Here is a 27,712-nt window from a genome sequence, read left to right as displayed (position 1 = left end):
GTGGTACCTTTGAAGCACATGTTGGGAGGTGGCATAATTTCCTCTACCAACTTTTCCAAGCAGAGAGAATAGGGAAGGAGAGAGTCAAAGAAAAATCGACAAAAGTGAAGATAATACTTCTAAGTGGACTTAGACTAGACCCACTAAAATCAATGAGACGTTAGTCATAATTAACTTACATTCCATTGATTTCAATGGGTCTACTCTATGTATGACTAAGTCTGGATCCAGTCCAATGTTTTAAATGATTATTACTAGTTTTACAAATTATGGTCAAATACTTTTATTGCATGACATATCAGCAATCTATCTTCAAAATACCATTTTGTTAAAGTTGTACAGAATGTAAAATAGGAATCAGGCTATGTTTCATTAACAGTGTAAAAATAAACTTTGGGCTATGTCTTATAAATGCATTTATCTTTGTGATAGAGTAAACAGAGCTACTATTCTCTAAAATTGGTAGCAATTCTGAAATTATTCGGAAACAGTTCAAATTTTCAGATAAAAGGTTGTTTTCTGTTGTTCAGAAATGTTTTCCTACACTACCTGTCAAAATATGCACCAAAATGTACTACAACATTTGTGTAAGAAAGTAATTTATTTATTCAGTGAGATGAAAAGTGTTATTAATATCTTATCGTTAGCCATGTGTTACTATTTCGATGCCTAAGTGGGAAATATCTTACTCCATCTTTTCAACTTGAGTGAGGCCACCAAATCCAATTCCTTTAGGACCAAAATTCTTTGCATAGCAAACTGCAAAAGGAAGAAATGTTATAGTTTAGCTGTTGTTGTTACCCTCCTCAAAACATATATTTTCCAGGAAGTCTTTTGAACAACTAAATATCCAATTATAATTAAGTCTAAGTATATGTGCACTTGAAAAAACTGCATATATTTCCTTGTTTGTCACCTGCCTCCATTCCTCTGTTGTTTCCCTGGGGCTGTCTTGACGGTGCCACCCTGCACTTTCTCTGCTGTGGGTTGGCAGCAGCTAATCCCGATGCAGAGGGAGAGTGTGGGCTTTCCGGCAGCCATTCACCTCACCGGGCCCGTCCCCTGACAAGACAGCGACCAATCAGGGGGTGCCATCCACCCAGGAATGCCTCTGCCATGACACTGGACTGAAGTCTGAAGACAGCAGATAAGTTGTATTCGCTTTGCTCCAGCGAAAAAGTCGGAGTAAGTTGCCTCACCCTGTCTAACAATAGGATCGGCCTTGTTCAAAGCAATATTCTCTAACTTCCCTTCTTTTTCCACCTTCTCTCCCCACTCTTCTCTCATTCTATCTCCATTTTTCTCTTTCCTCCCCTCTCTCTCACTGTGTTTCCCCTTTGGGCATTGAGAACAGGACTGCAAGAGGAATCCAAGCAAGCTGGTGATACAACAAGGGATTGGTCTCTTCTTGGACCACCAGCTCATTTATTGGTGAGGCCTGGTGGGAGGCATGGGAAGCTCAGACAGCTGGCAGTCTGGAGGCTCCCCACCATATGATAGAATCATTGAGAGCGGAGCTGGATATGTGGCTGCTATTTCCATATCATGTTTACTTTACCCCTTGAAGGATAATAATAAAATCCTGCGAAAATGAGCATAGGATTGTGCATTTAAACATGTGGATTCAGACAACTAGCATTTACCCGCAAATGACTGATAGCGTTCCCAGTAGTTACTAGTAGGAACCCAGGGGAATTAAGGCTCAGATGTGCACTACTTTGTTGCTACTACTCATAGAAGTTGAGTAGTAGCAACTGCATATACCACTCACTGCTACCATTAAAACAAGTTCCACTGGATTTCTCACTCCATTTATTTAAATTCTTAAATCCACCACAAGTTTTCATGAGTTGCATCTTAATAAACTTTGCCAGAATTATATTTTAGGTACTCTACTACACTTGCCTTTACAGTAAATCTCTCCATCCTTGTCTGTAACATTTGTAGATTCTAGGCTCTTTCCACAGAGAGCACATCGGAAACATGTCTTGTGCCAAGGCTGAAACAGAAAGCAAAGAGGTGTCAAGGAAATCACATCCAGCTCAAATTTACATTTGGTCTCCCAGATTTATGCCTGGTTGAATTAACCTGCAGATAACAGAACAATCAGTGGAAACTAGGGCACAAATCTATGCATGTTTAGACAAAAAGAAGGCCTATAAGTCCCAGCAAACCATCGGAGTTTTAGGATGTTCTGTCTATGCATAGGATAGTTCATTTTAACATCTTATATGAAATGTAGAACAGGCACCATTACAGGATTTTGGAGATAGTAAAATCAACAATTCCTAAATGTTGATCTATGCAGGTCAGAACTGGAAATACTAAGGGGGGGATCTGGCCAAAGTAATGGCTTTTTATCTCAATAGGAAAGTTGAACATGTGAAATAAATGGGATTGAAATGTGTTTTTATAGCAGAATCTTGAACAACTATTGAGATATAAGTCCCACTAAGTTCAAAGAGACCTACTTCCAGGCATGTGTGTATGGGATTGAGCCTTAATCTTGGCTCAGTCTGTCCATGATTTAAGAAAATGAAGAAACTAACTACCATTTCCTTTGAGAAACAAGATGTATGATTAAAACCTTAGATTTAGCAGCCCCCTTCTATTATAATGCAATAGGACATCCTTCCCTAACCCAGTGCCCTCCAGACATGTTGAACTATAACTCCCATCATCCCCAGCCATCATGGCCAATAGTTGGAGAAGGCTGAAAGAGCACTTTACTTGGTTAGCCACTGCCTTACCTTTCCTCCTCCCATTATCTTCTCTGCAGCATATACCGATTTCCCACAACGAGGGCATTTTTCCACGTCACCAAATTTTTTGGCAAACTTTGAAGGGTTGGTAGGGGTAGAAGGACGAGCCGGCTTTGGTGAGCTGATGGCAAGAATGTTTGGCACATATTAACCTCATGATTCCAGAGATCAACTAAATGCAGCAAGTATTACATACACAATACATGTGTGTGTGCCATGGCATCCCAAATGAAATCAACCTCACTTTTGTTGGAAGAATGCAAATGCTTTCTACAGAAAGAGGGGCAGGCTTCAGTGTTTTGCTTGTGGTATAACTGCTCAACAGTTGGTGTCCTGGCCCTTTTGGGTGAACGGCCAAGAAGTTCTGAATGTTATAATCCCAACAGTGTCTCTCCACCAGCAGAACAGTCACCCTTGGCGAACTAAATTCCCACTTCCCTCTAAAGCCCCATCCCAAAACTGCTCTGGAGGATTAGGGGACCCTCCAGAGCAGATTTAAGTGGTGTGCAGGCACAAGTCTGCTTGCATGGTGTTGGATTTAGCCCAGCATGTCTGGGATAAGTACCTCTAACACCACCTGCACAACCTATAGGAAACTTAAAATGATAACTTTATTGGGGACAAAGTTCACAATGCGGATTTCTGAGTTCCATTGAACTCATCCTCAGGCTGGTTTGTCAAAAAGAAAAAGAGAAGACCACATCTTTGTACTAAAGAACAGTGAATCCAAAGCAACTGCTACCCCCCTGGTTACATAGTGATTGCCACTAACAGCTATTAGAAGAATCCTCACTTTGCTTGCATAAACTCACAGTACAAGAGGAAGGACATCTACCCATTTCAACAATCCAGATTATGAGCGTGAAAAAATGGGCGCAAATCAATGCCTTAAGAAACTAATCGGCTTTAAATGATCCTAGGCATGTGTCCTTAAACCCTTACAGAGAATTCTAATAAGCTCACCCAAAGGCAGTTCCCAAAATAGCTGTCACAAAGCTTTAACAGACAAATGTTGTCAAAGCCAGTTTAGGGCATGTAGTATAAAGATACAGTCGGGAGGGACTGAGGGGCCTTAAAGACAGCATCCTGAAGCAAAGTCAGTGGAAATCTCAGCATACAACAGGGTCTGTGTATATAGACCCATGCAGGACTGTGGCCACTGAAAGCTATAAAAGAAAAAGTGGTTAATGCTACTCCTTTCCCCCTTGCTTCTTGAAAGCCACTGTAACTTTGAGATATGTCAGTGGGAAAAGTCAGCAGTAGCTTCATTAATTGTCCTTCCTCCATTCTTTGTAAAGATTTTGCAGTAGTTCACAGTACCTTCAAAAAGTCTAGCCCGAGTCCAGGCCAGGCAACAGGGCAAGGAGTAAACTGTACCTGGAATCACTTTTCTTTTTTCTGTAACCCTCCTTTTCAGATAGTGTCCTAGAGCTTTCCTGTGATGGCTTAGAATGTCTCCTGATATGACCTTTGCATTCCTCAATCGTTAGACATGTGACCCAGAAAGCAGAATTTCCTGGCATGCATGTTTCTGAAGTGCATGATTATAGATAAATGCCTCCTCTATGCCTATATCTGTACAAGTGGGACCTGCAACAAAATTCTGCAGCATGGAGTACTGCCTGTCAGGATTCCAGCTAATGCATTCCATCTCTGATCCTCACCCGGTTTTCCATTTTTTCCCTCAGCAGCCAGCCAGGGCTAGCCCTACCATGAGGCAAAGTGAGGTGGCCACTTCGGGCAGTTGATTTTCGGTAACATGAAAGAGCAGCAAATCATTAGCTATTTAATTTAATATTCTTGTATTTTTTACTCCCAAAGAGAGTTGTGTGGGGGATTTTTGCCTCAGATACCAAAATAAATTGAGCCTTAGACAGTATTCAGGGGGAGGGGGAGATTTGCCATTCTGCCTCAGGCTGGTGTCCTGGCTACTGAGCGCTCTCAGTCCTCATTGGGATGTTTCTGGGTTTCCCTCCCCCATCCCACACACCTTACAATTTTCTCCCCTAAAGATATCTTATACTTCCGAAAAACTTGGGATTCTCCAGGGCCTCTTTTCTGCATAGGTGCTGCCATTTTGTTACATGAGCTACAGCACTCTTCTCCCTTCAGACTGATATTTGTTGGTAGGAATAATTAAAGCTAAGTGGAATTCAGTGACAAATGAGCATGTGAACATTTGTATACAAATAACAAAGTTATTACCTGCAAAACCACCCCGGCAACCCACCACTGAGCCAGCAAAACAAACAACACCCCAGAGATAGTAAATTCAATTTATGCCCTTATAAAATGTTACATCTTCAAAGACTGGGGCCAGATCTACACCAAGCAAGGTATACCACTTTGAAATTGGTTTGAAAACTTTGTATGGAGTGTTTCCTTCTGGGTACCAACAGTTGTCAATACTGTTATAAACTGTTTTAAAGCTGTATGTAGATTCTGTCTGAGGGTTATAGACCCTGGGATGTCATCAGCCAAGACCTGGGGAACAGAGTCTCATAATCTACCCACAGATTGTGTGGATGCGGATATCAAAGCCCTCTTCAAGCTCAGCAGATCATTCATTTTGGCATTGGTATTCTCACTTCACTAGACAAAAAAAAGGGTTCTTGAGGTGGCTTACAATATAAATCTTCAGGAAACAAGAATACCAAATAAAATAGCAATCCACAGTTATAATTAGATGGTGAAACAAGGAGAGGAAAGCAACATTGCCACTATGATCAGCAGGCAAAGTCAAGCACTGGGTATAAAAGACTTGCTCTTCTGTCCTTGCCTGGTCATCACAACAGAGTCCACCATCATTATCTGCACTTCAGATCATAAACAGAACCCTGACTGCAGCTCAAGCCCCCTGATCTATGTTCCAGCAACAGACAGTAGGGACCACAATTTGGGAAACTCTTATCCAAGCTCTGGAATCATGGGTCTCAGAATCCGAGGTCCTGAGATAGTGTACATGACCAAGGACCACAAATGGTATTTCTTCTTAAGGTGCTTCCAGACGATGCATTGATTATGCAATCAGCCTGCCTCATCCACAGAATACTACAAGAGGCCCAGACGACATTCTCTTTCATTTGTAAACCCTCCAACCGTTTCCCCACTGCTGCTTTGGTCTTATTTTCTTGCCACATAAAATTCATTAAGGAGGGAAAGATGAGATAGCTGTAACATAACTTTTGATCAGTAATAGCAGGAGCCATCCATTTGGAAGCACCTCTGAGTAACATAATACGCAGCACTACAGGTGGAGCTCCCATGGGTCCAGAGTGCCCATTTACTCAGTGGAAAGAGCTCATTGATGCAAAAGGAAAGTGCCTGCACACACCTGCTTTCTGTGTTGAAATGGCTCAGGCAGCCCTTGCCCATTTGGGAGTTCCATGTGTTCATTTGGGCTACTTGTATCCCCTCCAAAAAACCATTGAGTTGGATCCAGATTTAGGGTCTACTCTAAATATAACTAAATCTGGATCCAGTATAATAACAATAACAACAACGTTTATGTACTACCCCTAACCAAAGCTCTCTGGGCAGTTTCATAAGATACTTGGGAGTAAGGCCTTTTGATTTCCACATAAGATTTACTTACAATGCAACCCTATGTATGTGACAGAGATAAGCTTGCAGAGACATTGACATTCTCAAACTATTTGTAATAAATATACCTTATACAATGTATACCTGACATCATCCCCCATCTAAAACGCCTCCTGATCCAGACAGCTTGGTAGCTCGGAGGTAGCTGGCAAAAGGGGGTGGTTAACGAGGGAGCATGCAAAAACATTGTCAGGGGGTTGTGAACTATCTGTGGGTCTAAAATGGAGATAGGAGAATACCAAACAACAAAACTATACAATTGGTCAAAGGTTCAATTTCAAAAGTTGCACATTACAAACATTCAGCATATGGCTAGAAAGTGAAAAAGACAGATTTAGGGCAAACAGTTTGGTACAGAACTCAACAAAAAAGTCATCTTAAAAACAAAACAATCTATTGGTACAAAGAAAGGCATGGCTTTAACAGCAAGGTTCAAAAGTAGCAATGTTTACAAGCAAAAGATTCTTCGGCCAGCAGGCCCAGGGTGAAGCATAGACCCTAAAGCCTTCTGACCATCATTCCACTTTAAGTGTGTTTTTCGAGTGTAACCATTAAGACTGTTACCGTGAGATTTTCCTAAATAAAAGAAGTCCCAGTTATGTGAGTGTCTCGTGTCAGTTTGCCAGCACGTGTGAATGCCAGAGGGCATGCGTCTTCAGAAGTAAGCTCCACTGAGTTCAGAGGGACAGAGACTCAGGTAAGAGCATTCAGACAGCAGCCTTAAGACCACAACTTTGAGACATTTATTTTGTGATTCTACAAGTGATGCAAACATCTCTGGAATTAACAGAACTTAACGATACCACCAATTTTTCTTCTTACTTTCTTGCAGCTGTGACCTTCTATTCTGTCTTTATAATAATATGAATATAGAGCTTTGCAAACAAAAAAGTAGCCCTTAACTTTAACAACTAAGTGCAATTTTTCTCTATGGCCCAGACAAAGGGGAGGAGGGAACCCTCTTAGAGCAGGCTGCATTGTGACTATCCCGGCTTTAATAACATCTCGGTTCAATGCAATACAACGATTCCACCATTGTACCAAGAACATCTCCCTTTGATTGTGCCATGCTTAATGAGTTTCAATTGCTACGAAGATTGGAGTCTACAGTGACATGTAAAGCAAGGGCTCTTTCTGTAACATAATTACCCACTGGAATAGGAAATAATTTGAAAGTAATGTTCTGCTGGGACTGAGCACCATTAGAACAAGGAGGGGCTTGATATTAGATCTATTGAAGAAAAGATACTGCTACTACTTCCCCACATGTTGTTATGGAAACTGAATGAAGTGACTTGATGCAACAGAGACCGACAATTATTATCGAACAACTGAGAATTTCACTCACTGCTGTTGTAGGTCCAAGCCGAGATGCTCCCCAGTGTCTGTGCTGAGGCAGCCGGCGCCTTGTCCAAAACCAATCCCTTTGGGGCCATATTTTCTCCCGTAACAGGTTTTGCAGTAGATTTCTGATTCATGAGCTGCTACTGTCGTACTGTCCAGAGCTTTTCGGCAAGCCACTGGAAAGGGGGGGAAAGGCATATTTTAAAATGTTTGTTATCACTGCAATTTCCCTGAATTTATGGTGGTGGTGATGGTTCCTGCTGTTGTTTTTGGAGGGAGACGGGACATGGCCAAAAGGAGTGCTAAAAGCTTCTTAGTAGTCTGGGGGCTAAGTATGCCAGCTGCATCTTTTGTTAGGGAAATTACAGGTAAATGGCCCAGAAAGATCAAGAAATGATTGAAGAAAATTACTCATCTCTCTCTCTCTCTCTCTCTCTCTCACACACACACACACACACACACACACACACACACACACACACACCCCTCTCCAGCCAGAGTGAGATGGCTAGCTAGGTATGTTTACTAAAGAAAAGAGGGAGAGAGAGAGAGAGAGAGAGAGAGAGAGAATTACTACTCCAACTTTCTTGGAGTATTAAGCACCTCCTCCTAGGATAAGTGGTAAATAAACTCAGAAACACCTGAAGTCTTCAGGGATCTGTTCCACCAAAGGAAAATAAACCTGGGAGCGCACTGCTCCTGGAATTTCCAAACCTACCACTGAGGCTCAAGGACAGCTATTTCATTGTAGTGAAGACTGTGGCTGCGTTCTGACGACACGCTAATCAACGGTTGATTTCCATTTTGGTCCTATTACACACACACATACACACACCCGTTGATTAGCGTGTCGCGAATCTCCCCAGCCACAGTCATTTCTGGCAAACCACTTTCCGCCCTTCCCCTCTCTGCAATGGGACTAATACTACTGGCTGCCCTTATAGAGTTGTAGGGATTACTGAGAGTAATCTATATGAAATTATACATATTTTTGGGGACTGATCCAAATTAAGCCTTGCATGTCTCTCTGAAATGTGTATATGGGATACATCTGGGCCAAAACTTTGGGAAATAATTATTTTCTAATGGTTCAGTTACCTCTGTGTAATTAGTAGAACTAATGGTGCTTCCAGATAGGGCCAGCCCAAGAAGTGGAGCAGCAACAACACCTACCCCCCCACCCACACCTGTGTCTACCCAAACTCCCACAACTCTGTTTTCCTTTCATGGCAGTAAAAAAAGTACAATGCGTCTTCTGCCTTTTTTTTTATTATTTAACCACAGAAAATCCATTAAGGAGGGAATGAAGAAATAGCTGTATGTTGCCTTCTAGTTGGTAGCACTATCAGGAGCTGTCTGTATGGAGACACCCTCAGTTAAGGGTGTTGAACTTCAAACCCGTGGACCAAGTCTGGTTTGCCTGGTGCCCCAATGCAGCTCTCCACATTCTCACAGAAAGCCTCAACCCCTTCATTTCGTGGTTTTCCAGGTTTTGCAGCCCACCCCCCATACCTGGCCATTCCAAAAGATTGAAATGCGTTCACTAAGGCTTACTTAAGAGCTTTAAGTATGCTGGTATTTTTGGACCTGCCCCTCCCCCATTCCCTTTGACCTCACCTGCCACTGGTATGCAGCAGCCCTGAGAGCTTCTCTGAACTTGAATTCTGCCGTTGGGCTGAAGGAGATTCAGCACCCCTCCCCGAAGTAAACCTACCACCAGACTGTAAATGGTTGTCATTCTTACTTCACTACAGCTGTGGAAAAGGCCTTTTAAAAATATTCTGGGAGATGCCTGATATAAAATTAACAAATGGCATTGCAACTATTTCATTTGCCACCAGTGGGTTTTGGATTGCCCTCAAATTGGAAGAAGTATAGTAGATTATTGAAATAGGAGGAGGGAAAATAAACATAACTGCTTTTCCTAAAATTAAGACCATTAAAGCAAGAAGCTCCTGTAAATTTGTGACGCTGATACTTCTCCATTCTGCATTCTCATCTGTGAGGAAATGAACATTGTGTTTACCATGGGTGTTAAGGGATGACGGGAACTCCAGTGGCAATGCTTCTATTTTTGGCCCCCTTGGGACAGAGTATCTGTTTGCCGCAACAGATGGAGCAAAAGCCCTTGAAGTGCTACTGTTGAAATCTTTCTGGAGATCTGTCAACTCGCTGGCAGAGGCCGCTCAGCCATCACAAAGTAAATTGGGGCTTACAAATCATGATCATGCTTCACATCCACCACAGATGTATTTTAAGTAAAAGCCGGCAGGGAAGTACAGTCACCAAAGAGCAAACCACATGTGTGGCTTATCAAGTCCATCACAGGGCCGATAATAAGATAGCTTCGGAAGGGGGGGGGGATATTTATTTTTCTATTCGTATTATACCATAATAACTATTATTAAGAACTATTTGTTTCCAGTCTTCTGCTAAATGTACCCAGAGCATTGCACACCATAACCATAAAATCATACAATAGAATCATAAAAATGCAACTAACAATTTCTAAAAGCAATCACACAGAATTTCTAAAAGCTAACATTGGGGAACATGGGTGGGAGGGTGCTGTTGCACCGTGTCCTGCTTTGTTGGTCCCTGGCCGACAGCTGGTTGGCCACTGTGTGAACAGAATGCTGGACTAGATGGACCCTCGGTCTGATCCAGCATGGCACTTCGTTCTTATGAGTTCAATGGGCCTTAGTCCCAGAAAATGTGTATAGCATTGCAGCCTAAATTTGACAGCAATAAAACTGTTGAATTGTACATAGGATTGCATTCTAAATCTGGCAGCAATAAAATTGTCTTTGACATTGATCTTAATACAATGTCAACTGTTCAATGTTGCTTAAGTACTACCAGGATGGACAGAATAGTGAAGGGGAGGAGATTCAAAGAAATATTGTTTGATGGGGTGAGATGAACTACGTGACTGGTGCATTGTCCACATTCACAGCTTTCCAAATGAATATTCTCCATCAGGCAAGACTTTAAAAATGGCTGCAGCATTTGAAAAAAAATATGGATTTAATGTAAACAAGTTTTAAAACATTTCTTCTTCTTTTCACTTGAATTTAATAGAACTTTATATATCCTAGAGCATATATATAGTTTCTTCAGCCCATTGGAATCTTTTCTAATGATAGTGATATGAATACAACAGTGGTTTAATACTATTTTAATACTGGTTTATTGGGTTACTATTATTTTAATACTAGTTGGAAGGTACCACATGCAGTTTAACCTTGGCTGGAGACCCCTTTTGGCTTCTTCTATTTTATGCTTTCAGGAAGAGAGATGCTTTCACCTTCAGAGGCAGCTTACTCCATTGCCAATGTCTAACTGGATTACATCTAGCCCTCACTGCTACCTGGCTCCCCAATTGCCAGTTTAGAGGCAAAAGGAGCATAGAAACAAATTAAATTGCAACACCCCACTTAACATGTGGGTAGCCCATCACCCTTCTCTGGCAGCCTGCCATTCAAAGTAGGCCAGCAAGGAAAATAATTAATGATCAGGGACTTAGAGGCAGGAAGTCCTTCCTAATGTTTAACCATAAACCAACTCTCCTGTACTTTAAAACCACCACTCCTTGTTCTATCTACAATAGATGTCAATTTAAATTACAGGAAAACAGATAAGCATTAGAGAAACTATCCCACCAATCAAAGAAGATCAGTAAGGAAACAAGCTGCTGTCTCCTACCTGTCAATCTTTCTCAGCCCTTGTATCTTGCTAAGCTATTCCTTTATCAAACCGAGTCCTGTTCCCCTTAAATTTATTTGAATTTCATGTTTATTTCATTTGCAACATCCGGGTTCTGCACAGCTCCTAGCATAATCTTTGTGTTAAATGATTTTATTTTATTTGCTGATCCTTCAACTTGTTTTATCACATTTGCCATAATTTGTGTTACTGTTAATTAATCAGTGCCTTATTGCAACAACAAGTGAAAACCTATATTTTGTTATGCATAGATCCTGCTGAAATGAAGGAGAGTTATAGTTACTGATAGGTTAGTACCATAAGTGAAAGTGGACCAGGACGTTTACTGCAGGGTGGCTTGTTAACCATCCTGAACAACCCAACAACAAACCATGGGTCCTCAAGGAGGCTTTTCCAAGAAGAATAAGCCATACTACATGGTTAACAAACCACCCTGCAGAAAATGTTCTGGGTTCAGACAGCATGCTAAACCATGGTTAAACAAACATCCCATGGTTCAACAACAACCCTCCATGGTTAGCATGTTGTGTGAACCCAGTTAATGATTATCCTATATAGCAGTGATGGGCAGAAGGTAGATAGGAATCTGCTGGTAGATCTCTTGGAGATTCCCAGTAGATTTATAACCCCCTGATGGTTTAACAATACTGATAAAGAGCCTATTTCTCTCCTGAATTAGGCTGCCGAAATCAAGAAAACTTGCGTGTGGTGGGGTTGTGTACAAGCTTCAGCTCTGAAAACAAACTCATGGGCTGAGCATGTGCTTGTTCTGCAATTTTACGTAGGGTGACCATATGCAAAGGAGGACAGGGCTCCTGTGTCTTTAACAGTTGCATAGAAAAGGGGATTTCAGCAGGTGTCATTTGCATGCATGTAGCACCTGGTGAAATTCCCTCTTCATCACAACAGTTAAAGCTGCTGGAGTCCTGCCCTCTTTTGTATCAATCATCTTGAACCTGGTTTTTGAATGTATTAATTGTTGTTTAACTGATCTTTGCTTTTTGGGAGAAATAAGGAATGAGATGTGCTATTGCTGCATGTATGTCACAATAAGAACTGTAGCAAAACTATTTGGTGACACAAAATAGCATAGACTCACTTACTGCAATGGAAACATGTCTTATGAAAACTCCTGCCATTACACTGGATTTCCTCAGCGTGGTAAACCGTCTTGTCACAGGCACCGCATTTGGCTCCACCTCCCCAGTTTGGCATCCTTGAAGCTTTTCGTTGAGACACCACCTTTAAATCCCAAAACAAATAAGCAAGAAGCAGCAGGAATTAGTCACTTGGCTAATACGTCTTGGTTAATGTGATGTTTTGTTGGCCACCCAGTATGTAATAATCGATGTAATGGAGTTCCGAAATGGGGTGGGTGGCATAGATATGGAGAGAGCACCTTGTTTGGCCTGGAGGTCTCAGGCTCTTTGTCTGTCTGCTGTAGAGAGTTTTGAACAGTGTGGTCTCTGGCAACAGGTAATATGAAAGAGATGACAGATCAGTGTTCTTTCTCATTTTTAAGGATGGCCAGTACCAGTCTCTGACAGGAAGGGAGTGTCTATGCACTCTATTACCCCACAGTGGCTGCGCGGTGGTGCTCTGTCATTTAAAAGATGCAGCCGCCAACCCGCAGCAACATCAGGATTTCCCCCTGAAACTGCGCATTTTCAAAGTGCTGATTTACCATGGCTTTTACCTTTGCTCCGGGTTATCCAGTGGGTGTAGTGAAAAAGTTCCAATTGGCTACTGAAGATGGCAGAGAGGGAGTTCAGAGAGAGGTTGAGTCTGTTGGTGTTGGTGGGTAAGTGCTGGAATGCAGGGCAGGGGGCAGACTTTTCCAGCTGGATAGCCCGCGCTCCCTTCTGCCCTGTCTAGTTTTATTGATTTAGCCTCGCAGCAGTAATGCTGTGGGCTTTTGAGCTGATCCCCTTCCAACACGGCATCATATGGAAACCCCAGGGCTTCTTTAAGACTTGCATGGAGGTACCTTTTAAGATTTGGATGGGGTGGTGGAAATTCCACCAACTGCAGCTTTTCTCACTAGCACAACACTGTTGTGGAAGAAAAAGGACTGAGTGAAAATTGACTCCCAGATGTGTTGATCTGCTTGCAGGTGTCAGATTGGAGGGTGGGGGAAAGCATTTTGGAAATTTTCTGAGGGATGGTTAAAGTTGCAGAAAGTGTTGTGGAGGCTGTGCTCAGCATTTTGCAGTGGTTGTGGCTGAACTTTCTGTTCCTTGCATGTGTACATGCCATTCCTCCAACCCCGCAATAATGCCTCTGGAAAGGCAGTGCATCAGAAAGGGTGCTTCCAGATGGAGGTCTCCTAGCGCTATCTTTCAAAAGGCATTGTGCACCAATTCCATCTTTAACTCCTTAATGGACTATTTAAAGACAGTGTCGTTTGTAGAATTCTGTGAATGAGGCAGGCCTATTGCACAATAAAAGTCCCATCCGGAAGCAGCCATGGTATCATTATGGAGTGTGGGGGTGGGAGAAATGATGGCCCCTAGGGTAAAGTGATCACCAAGGTGCTCCATGAGCACTGTGGCAGTGGCAACAAAAGTTGGTGTGGGGGGGGGGGAGGAAGTTGAGGAGAGTCTGCTGCAACTGCTGGTAAATACTCCTCCTGAGACTTTTTTCCCAGGGCCAGCCCAAGAAGTTTTGTTGCCTGAGGTAGAGCATCAAATGCATGCCCCCCTCACATACACACATTGTCACAGTACATAGTACTCCTATCCTGTCATGTTATTATGTTACCCATGACAGAAAATTCCAGAAAAACCTCTCCCCGATGCTGGCAATAAAAATATAACAATAAATAAAATAACTAACATGTGCTGCCCTTTCATGACATCCCAAATCAGCTGCCTGTGGTAGCCATCTCACTCCGCCTAATGATAGGGCCAGCCCAGTCTGCAATGTTAGCATCTCTCAAAATTGCCCCTCCATTTTTTTGGTGTAGGGAGAGGCTTATATACACACACCAATTTGAAGCTGGACATTCTCCATGGAAAACTTTCAGCTCAACCTTTATAAAAAAATCCTCACACATAGTAAAATGTTGACATTAATGGTACTGTACCATATGACAGGAAAAAACTGGATTTGTTAGGATTTCTGGTAACAAATCCGGGAAGGGGGTGGGATTATGAAATTTGAAGAAAAATCCGGATTTTCCCATCCTCCCCACCCAAAGGCCAGCTCTACTTTAATGGGAGTTAACAAAAACACTTTCAGCACCCCATTTTTAAAGATAAAGAGGTGAAACTTGGCACCATGATAGCTCTTAGGTAGGGCTTTAGCCATGCCAAATTTGGATCAGATCCATTCATCCGTTGATTTTTAGATTTTTTAAAAAAGTTTGAGGTGCTGCTTCTGGGGGAGAAATGCTGTAACATCAAGGGTGAGCTATTCAAACTGCTCCCCCACCCCACAACCGGAGACTTTAAAAGCAATGCTGGAGCTGAAGGTTGGGAGGTGCTTCTTCTGGGAGAGCAATGCTGCTCCAATGAAGCATTTTTTTTAAAAAAAAAAACTTATCTGGTTTGTTTTGCTGTACACTTGTATTTAGTATATTTTTTGAGTATTATTGTGATGTTGTTATAGTTTTATATTGTTAAATATTGTTGTAGTTTTAATTTTTGTAAACCTCCCAGAGAGCTCTGGCTATTGGGCGGTATAAAAATGCAATAATGAAATGAAATGGAGGTTTTAAAATTATTTTTAAAAGATAAAGAGATGAAACATCGCTCAATGATATCTCTCAATGATATCTCTTAAGGAGGGCTTTAGCTATGACAAGTGTGAAGCAAATCTGTTCATTGGTTGATTTTAAGCAATTTTTTTAAGTTTGAGATTTTAAAATTATTATTTTTAAAAACCGCTGAAGCCATATCCTACAAGCTCAGTTAGTCAAACCTCCTCTTTGGGGTTTTGCACCTTGAGAAGTTTCAGCCCCTGGCATCAAGGGGATCTCCAGTTTTTAGCTAAAAAGTGCTGGGCGGGCAAGGTACCTTTCCTATCACCGATTTGGTGGGCATTCGGGCACTTGGAGCTCAACAGAGCTGAGGCGTGCACAGATCAAAATGTGGGAAAGGAGAGGTCACTCAAAGCAACCCACAGGGCAAAACAGAGTGGGCCAGAGGGTTTTTTCTCAGAGTTCCACATCATGGGCGATGAAGGGTCATCCTCAGAGAAAAACTCTCATGACCAACAGTGAGGTGCCAGTCAAGAGAGAGGCTCTCATCTTTGCAGATGCCCTGTTGCTGCAGATGTTGAACCTGGCATGTCGTTGCTTTGCTTCGCTACCCCTTCCCTTCCACTTCAATTTGTTCACTTGTGAGCTAGGCTTTGTCTGCACTGCTGACATGCAATTTGAAGTGCTCGTTAGAGGAAAATAGATAGATTTGTGGCTTTAGCTGGCTGGCATATCTCTTAGAGACAGACTTAGACTGAAGACACAACTCAGAGACGGCTGTAGCTGAGCCCTGAGAGGCTGGCATGCCACACAGAGCCTTTTAAGAGCATCTCAGAGTCCAGTGTTGGTACAGGCAGAGGAGTTTGAGGCTGGAGGTTTTGGGTTGGGTGCAATGACTTAGAAGCAACACAGGCTGCACAGACAACCCAGACACCTGTTATAACTTAGCCCCATGGTGCTGGCATGCAACTCAGGTCATTAGAAAGAGGGTCTCAGAGTTGTGTGTTTGTGCAGGAAGTAGACAGGAGTTCAAAGTCTGGATGTGTGAACTGGTGCCAACGCACAAGCCTTGAGAAGCTAATGTAATTAAGTGAGAAGTGTGAATGGGCGACGTTGTGTCCAACACCCACCCTAATGTTAGAGTAGAGAAACTTGTGATAGTCCTACACAAGTGTATATGGAGTGTGTCCTACACCCCAACAGTTGTCACTACCGTTATAAAACATTTTAAAGCAGTAGTGTAGATCCTGCCTTAAGCCTATGTTCAGGTCACACACACCCCTTGATACTGGATACCCCCATCCTGGGGCCAGACATGTTGGTGGGCATGCCCCCTTGGGGGCCCACCAAGTTGTCCTCCTTTTTGGTTTCCAAAATATGGTCACCCTACGGTACAATAATTTCCTTAAGTTCTCAAACTAGCTCTCTCACATTAAGAGGCTAAGAAAGATTCTGCCTTTGAAAAGAAAGTACTATTTCTGAGGAGGAAGAGGCTGCGCTGTATTCCAGAAACATTTGTACTGTGGGTGCTCCCAGATGAGGCTTTTAGCATGCCATCACCCTGCCTCCTTCATGGAATTTTAGGGGGGTGGGGGAGACATTGCCTCCTTCATCTTGTAGCTCTCCCATGTTCTTTTGAAAGAAATGTTTATTAGCTGCACAATGTGTTTGGATTGGTAGTGCTAGGAGCCTTCTGTCTGGAAGTGCCCCTGGTCATGCACACCTGACCAGAACAAAGGTTTACCTAGCAGTACTTCCAGGATGCTTCCAGATGGATGTCTATCACTATCAATTAAAAGTCACTGTGCAGCTATTATTCCATCTTTCTCTCCTTAATGCATTTCTTTTGTTAAAAAAAGAAGACAGAAGCAGCATTGGGGAAACACAGGAAAATTACAAATGGAAGACTATGATGCCCGGACCCTCCCTAAAATTCTGTGAATGAGGCAGGGCCGGACATATAGACACTGAAAAGATATGGGGGCAAAGCCCATAATATTTGCATATGTTGATTTATATCTATGTATGCAAATACAGAAATAACTACTAGGATTTACTTAAATTTCACAGGAGGTAAAGCCAGCCAATTAATTTCCCATCCAAATCATCTCAAAATAAATACCTCAATTCATTTGCACCCTGCCACAGATCATCCCAAATCAATGGAACAATCCACCCACCCATCCCACCGTGCTAAGGTTCATTACTATGCAGGGAAAGATTGGGTTGGTGATGTTACAGCATCAAGGGTTACAGCAGAGGGCAAAGGTAACCCTTACTTCCCCAGCTGGAACCCTCCTTGAAAATCACCCCCTTCATGGCAAGTAAGATAACCAAAAAATCTTCCATTGGCACCAATGGATATTCAGGGCTCTGGGGCATAGATCTGAGGCTCTAGGAAATAGTTTTGGGTACAGGGACGTAGCAGAGCCAATTGAACAATAAAACCCGTCCAGAAGCATTTCCAGTTGCAACATCTGTGGTAAACTGCTTGTGCAAGTGTACCATTGTCATGGCATGGGAGTACTCCCCCTTCATTCATTCATTCATACACACACACACACTCACTCACTCCAGCAGGCAGCATTTGGTTTATTCTCTCTGCTTCATATTTCATGCTTAGCTCCTTTCTTTCTTTAGCTCAGTCTTCTCGCCTGTTTCCCCAGAGCAGATGCTATTTTATCACAGCTTGCTATGTGCTGTTGCTCAGCGACGGAAGTTAAAAAGAAATTCTTCCCCGCGGGCAGCGTGTCTCTGAGATGATACAGTTGCTTATGAAGTCAAACTGCAGAATTCCTTCGCATACACAAAACGTAGGACTGATTCGCACATACATGGATAGCATCTGATAGCACATTGCGAGGACTCATCCTTTCATGACTGATTCGCAGATAAATGTGGAAACTGAAAAGTACTGAGCTTTGCGATGAGGAGGAGGGATAGCTTTATCCGTGGCATTCAAGGGCTTGTGTTCACATCAGCAAATCATTGCTGTATAAATTGAATTATGAATGTGTCTGTATCTTAGCTGCTTCGATATATTTTTAAAAAAATATGGCAAACAGTATTTGATTGTAATTAATACATAAATCTTCCTCCTCCTCCTCCTCCTTCTTCTGTTATTCTGCCTCTTAATTTTATCATCATAACAACCCTTTGAGCAGAGGGATCAAAATGGCCCACTGAATGGACCACGTGCACGTTGTTTACTTCCTCTTTCAAAAGAGGAAGTAATGAGGGACAAACACGCTGGTGGAGAAGCGATGGTAAGCAAATGTGATGACGCTCTAAATCTTGCCAAAAAAGAAAGAGAAAAGAACCCATCTAAAGCAGCCCAACGGCAAGTCTGAGAACAGCATCCTCTTCATTAGCCCATATTTAAGATGTACCACAGAATCACGGCGAGATCTGCTTGGCTCATCTGGCTTTCTTTGATATGTTCTAAGACAATCAAATGCTATCTTGACATTAGCATTTCATATTATCGCTGCTCAAATTGTTCTGGTACTGTGAGAAAGTTCAGAGAGCAAAAAAAAATAGGATGGAGATTATGATCAAAGCTGCTTGCCAGTTGGCAAAAACCAGATATAGTACCCAGCCCAATGGCAAGTCTGAGAACAGTGTCCTCCTCACTGGCCCATATTTGAGATGTACCACAGAATCAGGGTTGGACCTGTTTGGCTCATCTAGCTTTCTTTGATGACTCTGAGTCATATGTTCTAAGATGATCAAATGCTAACTTGACATTAGCATATCACATTATCACTACTCAAATTGTTCTGAAGTCCTGTCTCTGCCCTTCATTATCCTTCTTGGCAGGCCAATCACTTTCTTATTATAAGTGTGTGGGGAGGGGGCGTTCACACTGAGTCAATGGATGTCAGATATGGTAAGATTCATCCAGTCCTTCCTTCATTAAAAATAATAATAATAAAAAAATCTAGCTGTCAAAGAGAAGAAATGGGAAAGTTTTGTGTTTTTGGATAATAAAAGGAGCTGCTTTGGTTGTTTCTGAGTTTAAACCGTAAGATGATAGACTTGCCTCATTGGCCACTTACTGGTTTTCACAGAACTAGACTTGATAGTTTTGAAGTTACTCCTGAGTCAGAGAACCGCCCTTTTACCCCAGTAAGCATAAGCACATGTCACAGAAACCACTGCACATTGCTTTCCTGTTTAGCCGTTTCCACTCACCTCTCTTCTTCCTCTGTTACTTCCCCTCAGTTGAACTTTAAATTGTCAGCTCCTTGGGGCAGGGTGCTCTATAAAGCACCAGGTACACTAATGACACTGTACAAATAAATATACTATAAATCATACTTTGCCTCAGACCTCAGAGAGTGTTTCCAGTTAGACCTACTCCCTGCCACTGGAGATGTGAGGATTATTTATACCTGAGGCCTTCAGCATGCACAGAACTCCTTGCCGCCAAACTCTTATTTTAGCTCAGTCTTAGAGGCCTCTGTAGCTACACCAATACAAGCTGTGGTAACTGCAGACATTTCTAAAAGATTGGGGTAGATTACACATTTTTTTTGATCAGGTAACCTCCCTTGTGGACTGTGGGAATGCTGTGGTCATAATATATCTTGACTTCAGCAAAGCTTTTGACAAAGTGCCCATGACATTCTGATCAACAAACTAGCTAAAATTGGGCTAGACGGAACAATTAGGTGGATTCACAGTTTGTTACAGAATTGAACTCAAAGTGTGCTTGTCAATGGTACCTTCTCAAACTGGGGGGAGGTAACGAGCAAGGTACTGCAGGGCTCAGTCCTTGGCCCAGTCCTCTTCAGCATTTGTATTTATGATTTTGAGGAGGTGCAGGGAACGCTTATCAACTTTTCAGATGACACAAAATTGGGTGGGATAGCTAAAACCCTGGAAGACAGAAACAAACTTCAAAGTGATCTTGATAGGCTGGAGCGCTGAGCTAAAAACAACAGAATGAAATTTAATAGGGATAAATGCCAAGTTCTACACCTAGGAAAAAGAAACCAAATGCACAGTTACAAGACGGGGGATACTTGGCTCAGCAATACTGTGAACAAGAAGGATCTTGGGATTGTTGTAGAATACAAGCTGAATATGAGCCAACAGTGTCATGCAGCTGCAAAAAAAAAGCAAATACTATTTTGGGCTGCATTAATAGAGGTATAGCTTCCAAATCACGTCAGGTACTGGTTCCCCTCTATTCGGCACTAGTTAGGCCTCATCTTGAGTTTGCGTCCAGTTCTGGGCACCACTTCAAGAAGGATGCAGACAAGCTGGAGCGTGTTCAGAGGAGGGCAACAAGGATGATCAGTGGTCTGGAAATAAAGCCCTATGAGGAGACAATGAAAGAACTGGGTATGTTTAGCCTGGAGAAGAGAAGACTGAGGGGAGACATGATAGCACTCTTCAAATACTTGAAAGGCTGTCACACAGAAGAGAGCCAGGATCTCTTCTTGATCTTCCCAGAGTGCAGGACATGGAATAATGGGCTCAAGTTACAGGAAGCCACATTCTGGCTGGACATCAGAAAAAACTTCCTGACTGTTAGAGCTGTACGACAATGGAACCAGTTACCTAGGGAGGTTGTGAGCTCTCTCACAGTAGAGGCATTCAAGAGGTAGCTGGATGGATAGCCATCTGTTAGGTATGCTTTAAGGTAGATTCCTGCAATAAACAGGGGGTTGGATTCAATGGCCTTATAGGCCCCTTCCAACTCTACTATGATTGGGGGCTTACACATGATTGTAAGATCATTTTGGTCAGTGGGCACATTTAGAATATTGGCACTCTCACAAAACGGCTGCCATGGTGGGCACAGCTGGTTGAAAACCACCCATTTTCCAGAAGGCAAATAGGTAAACACAACAAAGAAAAGTAACTTGCCCCAAAAAACTAAGTACAAGGCATCGATATGATCCGAGATCCAAAACACAAAAGTACTTTTTTTGAATCCAGGTTCTTCTGCTCCAACACTCATTTCACAAAAGGCAAAATGTTAAGGCTCAGAGACAAGGAACTTGTAAAGAAACTGAGTACAAAACAGAAGTGGAGTGTCAAATGCCAAACCAAATATTTGTTCCCACAGTAAACAACAAAATTTCCTATTTCACATAAAACAAAACTTCTATTGTGTAGAAGTAAAGTTTTTTTTAAAAAAAAAACCAAACACCTACTTGTATATGATTATCAAAATTAGTCAACACACTTCTTACTATTACAGATTCTCACAAGCCTCTTCCTGGTAAAGGTCTGGAAGAAAGACTCACTTCTGATGCTATTTTTAGTAACTTTGCTACAGTTTCCCCATGCTTTCCATTCCCACTGAATGAAAGGCCAGTGGGCTATATGAAGGCAAAAGGGGGGGTGGGAGCTGCAGCCAGCAATTTCTTTGAAGAGATGGAAGTCCAAGAAGAAAAACGCATGTCTGGGGCACATTTCCTTCCCACCAGCCTGTTTTTTCTTGCTCTCTCCTTCCTCACCATGAATGTTATGGTGCAACTATCGGCTGTGAGCAATCTAATATGTCTTTTATTGGATGTTGGGCAAACATTGTACAGATGCTGGAATTTCGTCAGAGTGTTGATCAATATTTTATCAAGGACCTCCTATTTCTCGCAGAAAAATGAACTCACCTAGGGCCAATACATGATCAATCTCCACAACGCTCAATGAGAGCCCATGAGACTTCTGTAATATGGATGGAATCAAAAACTGGATTCACCCCAAGCTTGGGAGAATACAAGCAATCATTTCCCAAACATTACTTATCATGCATAGAAACACTTGGTGAACACTTTGTCTATATTGTACTGAGATATATTTGACCACTCCCTGCTTCCTCAGAATTCTGATCATATGTGGAAATATGGTATTTTTTAAAAAACCATCTCATTATTTATCAGGGTGATACAGACAACTGGCTTACAAAGCAATTACATTTACACTGTCTGGCAAATAAATAGTTATCTGTATTTAACTTTTCAGGCCCACTCAGGGCAGAGAAAGGGAGTGGGGTGTGTGTTAAGAAACATATGAAATATGGAGAATAAACGCAGAGGGAAAGGGAGACAAGTGTGTGCAAGAGAGAATGCCCAGGTTAAAGTTGTAAACTGCCCAGAGAGCTTAGGCTGTTGGGCAGTATAATTAAGTAATCAATAAATAAATATTCACCTCCTGCAGAAAAGCAGTGGTGAGGTATGTTTTACCTGTTGGATTTCTGCCTGTTTCAGGGTTGGTAAAAAGGCCAACAGCCCTGTACATTTTTAAGCAAAAAAGGAGCCACAAAAACTAATAATTAAACCCATCTTATAACAAAGCCATGATCCTTTCTGTCCATTTCAGACCTAATAATTGTTACTCAAGTTTCTGTAACCTTGAGGTTGAACTATTCTAATGGTTACTTCCAAGTAAGTGCTTCAGGCTTTCTACACCACAGCTGAAAGGTATGACATGCCTACAGATGAAACAGAATGCCCCACTACTCAGACTGACGACACTAACACTTTATATCATTAAAAAAATGGGAACAGGGTGAGCTCACAACTATCCACTCAGACTGTTTATCCATCTAGCACAGTATTACCTATGAATCCAATCCATAAGCAAATATTGGCAGCTGCCAAGAACTAAAGGTGAAGACTTCTCCATCAGCTGAAGAAGCCAAAGTTTGAACCTGGGACTTTCTACATGCAAAGTATGTTCTCTACCACTGAATCACAAGTCCTCCAATTTTCTATCTATGGATAATGCAATACACATTTACTCAAATTAAAAGAATCTCAAAGAGAAATCCTAAACAGACTTACTAGGACATACATTCAGTTGAACACATAGAAACATAGAAAGCTGCTTTATACTAAGGTAGACAATTGTTCCATCTAGTCCAGTGTTGTTGACACTGGTTGGCAGCCATGTCTCTCAAGATTCTTTCTTAACCGTACTGGGAAAAGCCAGAAATTGAATCTGGGCCCTTCTGTATACAAAGTTACTGCTCTACTTCTGAGCTACATTGGTATTTACTTTCAAATAAACAAGCATTAGATTAGTCCTGCTCCATGAAGACAACATGACTCTGTGATATGACTAAACTGTGAAAATGGTAGCCCTTTCTGGTCTTTTCTCTCTCAACACAAGTGTTGACCATACAGCTCTACGGTTCCAACTTTGAAGTAAATATGGACAATTCTATGCATGTTTAGACAGAAAAAAAGTCCTAGAACTCCCAACCACCACCCCACAACCAGCACTCCTCAACTAGACTTCTATTACTACATTTATCCATTTTTATCAATAAGAACACACAAAAATATATTTTCACTCAAATTAGTTGGCTACAGGGCAAATAAGAAAAACAGAAACACCGTTTTTGTTGAACTGCTGTTTCTCATGACACAAGTGAGTTATGCTGCATGGATTGTTACATTTAAAACCAACCTAGGAAAATAATTAAATGTTTTATGCACCAACAAACTGGTCTATATTTTACGACGGAAACAAGGGTTTTATTCCCAATTCAAAATTAACACCATCTAATGATGAACATTAAAAATCTATGTGTTGCAAATTATTCTTGTTTCCAACTATTAGATAGTAGTAATGTCAGTATCAAGAGCAGCAAGCATTTTATTTAGCATCAAGGGTAAATATTATATAGCACATGACACATTTCCTAGGATGATTGTTGTTTTTTAAAAAAATATTGTTCAGACTTTATGGAAGTCAAGTTACAAACTATCACTTCCCAATATAATTTCCATCATACTTATACACTGAGTCACATTAAAATAGCTAAAGAGGTTTGTAGGTAAATGGAAAAAAGACACAGAGAAAAACCATACGTTAGGAAGTACCCAGCTAACAAAATATTGTTAACTATCAATCAATCAATCAACAATCTTCTTGAAAAATACTATGCTCCCGGGAATTTAAAATACAGAATGCCCTTTATGATCTGTTACCTTGAATCATAAATTCAACGAATTATAGAAATACATGTTTTGTTTGTGAAAACACACACACACACACACACTGTATACCTCATTAATGTAAGCAGAAAGAGCCTCTTGAAACTTTCTCATCAATACCTACCAGAATAAGTTGTATGTATCCTCTTGTCCACTGTATCTTTTGAAGAGCCCAAGCCAGGCCCTAACAGCCCTTAAATACTGTCAAGTAGTTGGCTAGAAAAGGGGTGAAGGGAGAAGGAACTCTGTGTGTGTGTGTGTGTGTTGGGGCATGGGAGAGAGTACGTGAGCAATGTTACTGCTATCAGGTGGCTTAAAATAACTTGTGACAAAGCTTTGGATTGAGCACCAGTTATGAGCAAGTTACAGAACAATGCAGGACCCTCAGATTACACTCATATGCTCTTTCCAAACACAGTTGCCTAGATATGAAGAAATTAAATAAATCAATATATCATGGGGCATGAGCCGAGTTAGACGTAAAGTATGATTGAATCTTTAAAAATAAAATTAAAGATAGCTGTGGACACATTGCTCAGCTATGTAAGAGATGATAACGCAGGGGCCAGCAGCTAGGCTAAACTACCATTCATCGGAATGAGACCTCATACAAAGAGTGTCACCCAAAGAAAACGAGCTGAAAACCACAATTCTGGAAAACAGCAAACAAAAAACAGCAGCAGCTCAGTCAGTAACTCAGCCTTGGACCTTGAAATTGGTGCTCCTCGCTCTCTCTGCTGTGTCAAGTCCTCAGCTTAGACAAAGGCCTGACCTGTCCAACTCGGAAACAAGTTTTAATGGATGCTAGAATGAGACATTTAAAGGACGCCAAACTTTGGAACACATATTCTTTCTTGCTGGGGAATCTTGTTAGATATAGAGTAGTATATAAATTCTGTAAAGTATAATATATTGCCAGTGACTTCTTGTTAAATGCATTTCAAGACTTATCTATGCATATGTGTTATCTTCATATGTTCTCATTCAATTCTCTGAGTGCTATCGTTTTATGTAGCCAAAATGACACCATGTATGCACAAGAAGGATGTATCAGTAGACCTGGGGGAGCCCTGGCCCCCGTTTTGATGAAGCCGCTTGCCTCCCACACTTGCGTTCCTTCCTGGCATCTGCGCAGGAAGGAACAGAAGTGAAAACTTTCCCCACTGTCTACAAAAAGAAAAACAGGGCAGGGAGAGGAAAGGGACTATTCCGCCTCACCTTTTTAATTTTATTTTCTGTATCTCTGCAGCTATGCAGCTACAGATAATAAAAAATGGGAGGGGGAAGAGAGGGAATGAGGCAGCCAGAGGATGCGACGAGAGGTGTGGGGTCACCCCATGTCCTCCTCTGGATGCCTCATTCCTTCTCCCATTTTTGAACATTTTTATTATCTGTATCTGCACAGCTCTGAGAACTGAGCATGCTCAATGGGGATGAAATGTGAGCCATTGAGCTTCATCACATCATGTTTTTTCCCCTGGGTTGTCTCTGCATTATCTGCCTCTGTTTCAACAGCATGTCAAGCACTGATCACTTTCACGTATGTGCGTTGTTGGGCTATTTCAGCGCTAGCATCCTTTCACCACTAACATACAGCTCTGTCTCCTCCGTTCTCCTTCCCCTTGCAGTTTATTGGGTGTTGTGGCTGGGAGGGACTTTGAGATGGATATGGGTTCCTTCCCCTACCCTAATTCTTATTTTCTCATGTTTTTTTTTTTTTTTAAATTCTGCACAAATGCAATTCTGGTAGGCTTAAATGGTGCAATGGTGTATTTAAGGGATTAGGGATGTCAACCCTTTGCATGACCATGGACTGGCCTACCTATCTTGCCTGCTTGACTCCCTCCATCTAGCTTTTCCTGTCCTACTCCCCTGCACACTCCCGGGACTATATTCTTGGCTTAGGTAATTTGCTTTCCTAGATTGTATCTTTGACCCATTTCTTTGACTTGGGATTCCCTGCCCATTTTGATTACTGAGGTTTGCTTAATAAGGAGGGTGCTTGATCCTGCATTCTGCCTTTGCTGCCAAGCCTAAGCGTGCATAGGTGCTCCTGGCTCCAAAATACTGCCTACCTCTCTCTACCTCAAGTGAACCACAGCAGCTACTGTACATCTTTTTTTTAAAAAAATCACTGGAAGTGCAGTTATTTCGACATTCTAAATGTGCAGAGACTACAAATGTCATTCAAATGCTTAAAAGCATCACATCAAAAACAAGAAGTCAGACTCTGAGATCAAAAAGAGCTTCACAAAGCAGGCAAGTGAATCAGGTAATCAGGTCATGTTTAAGGCGGCAGGAGAAAAACACTGGAAGACTGAAATGCAGATTCCCTGAAGGTAAATTTAAATGATACAAATAGAAATTACAGAGATGTCTGCAAAGTGAATAGGAACCAGACAACCTCCAAGAAATTAAAAAAGAAAAAGTCAAAATTATAGCTTCCAGGGAAGTTATTGTTTCAGGATCATAGCCAGGAGGACTTGACCCCATAGCACTATAACAGCAAACAGTAAGTACTGTATTTTTGCTATACCAAACCACAGTCTGTTCTATCAAATCATTCCATTAAAAATGTTCTAGAGAGATACTGCAGGAGTTAAGAGGTGGGTAGACTTAGAAGGCAAGACAAAAATGCAAGAACTTTCAGGAAATACAGAAACAGAACATTTGGGGACTGTGGACAAAAAAGCTTCACAATATAATTGTTGTAGAGTGCTGAAAAGCACAAAGGGTAAATGACTAATTTCAGATACTGAATGTTATTAGAAGTGAGCATAAATCTGGGTAGGGTTGAGATCACTTTTAGGTTGAAACCAGACTCACTCATCCTAACAAGAAATCTTAGAGACCTGGTGAGGTTTTCCAATAATATGTTGAAGAAATTGGTTCAGAATATATTTGGGCAAGAATCTGAACTGATTAGCCAGTAGCCTATACAACTCTAACCACATTTTTCTGTTCTGACATTCAACAAGTGAATGTTATTGAAGCCAGTTCTCAGGTGGCTATTGGCACACCTATGAGTTCTTCCATTTAATTCCATGCAAATGTCATCCAGAAGTCATCTCGCATGGGCAGATGACTTGGAACCTTAGCAGAGAGGCTTTTTTTTATTATTATTGTTATTATTTATTTATATAGCACCATCAATGTACATGGTGCTGTACAGAGTAAAACAGTAAATAGCAAGACCCTGCCGCATAGGCTTACATTCTAATAATAATAATTTCTGGTCCTAATTCCCGTCTAGAGACTCCCTCCACGTGTCCTGAAAACGCACTATGTGGCATTTTGTTCTGATTCGTATCTTTTTCTAATAGAACATGGCATTTTCTTGTATGTGCTGTTTCTTCATATACACCTGCCAGTGCTTTGTTTCAATGCCGAGAATAAATGCAAGTATGAAAATTAGAAAAGTTAAGACTCAAAATTTAATTCGAAGAAATTGATTAATTCTCATTAAATAAACTTTAAATTTACATAGACGTGATTACATTTTAACTTTACAACATCAAAACAAAGAACTTAAATGTTATTTAAACTAAAATAACTTGAGTCCTTAGTTTTTTTTAAATACACTATGTTACATGCTTGCTACTTGCAATGTGCTGTTTATG

At 41.4% G+C, this 27,712-nt stretch overlaps 2 protein-coding genes across 2 annotated transcripts in view; one reads left to right on the top strand and one right to left on the bottom strand.

Moving 5' to 3' along the window:
* The window catches only part of ZDHHC13 (zinc finger DHHC-type palmitoyltransferase 13), a 32,855-nt gene extending 31,891 nt beyond the window's left edge, over positions 1 to 964 (top strand). Inside the window, exon 18 of the mRNA XM_063117364.1 lies at positions 948 to 964. The gene's annotated coding sequence lies outside the window, so the exon portion shown is untranslated. The remainder of the gene's footprint in view (positions 1 to 947) is intronic.
* Positions 583 to 24,306, bottom strand: CSRP3 (cysteine and glycine rich protein 3). Its single transcript, XM_063117368.1, has 6 exons — positions 24,217 to 24,306; positions 12,539 to 12,677; positions 7,714 to 7,885; positions 2,751 to 2,883; positions 1,906 to 1,999; positions 583 to 759 (listed from the first exon to the last, which is right to left on the bottom strand). The coding sequence occupies exons 2-6, from the start codon at positions 12,648 to 12,650 to the stop codon at positions 686 to 688; spliced, it is 585 nt and encodes a 194-aa protein (XP_062973438.1). The 5' UTR covers positions 12,651 to 12,677; positions 24,217 to 24,306; the 3' UTR covers positions 583 to 685.
* Positions 24,307 to 27,712: the final 3,406 nt, after the last annotated feature.

Source organism: Elgaria multicarinata, chromosome 2, assembly GCF_023053635.1.
Source record: "Elgaria multicarinata webbii isolate HBS135686 ecotype San Diego chromosome 2, rElgMul1.1.pri, whole genome shotgun sequence".
Classification (NCBI taxonomy): Eukaryota; Metazoa; Chordata; class Lepidosauria; order Squamata; family Anguidae; genus Elgaria; species Elgaria multicarinata.
Note: the sequence above shows the minus strand (reverse complement) of the source record. Positions and strands in the feature narration are given on the sequence as shown.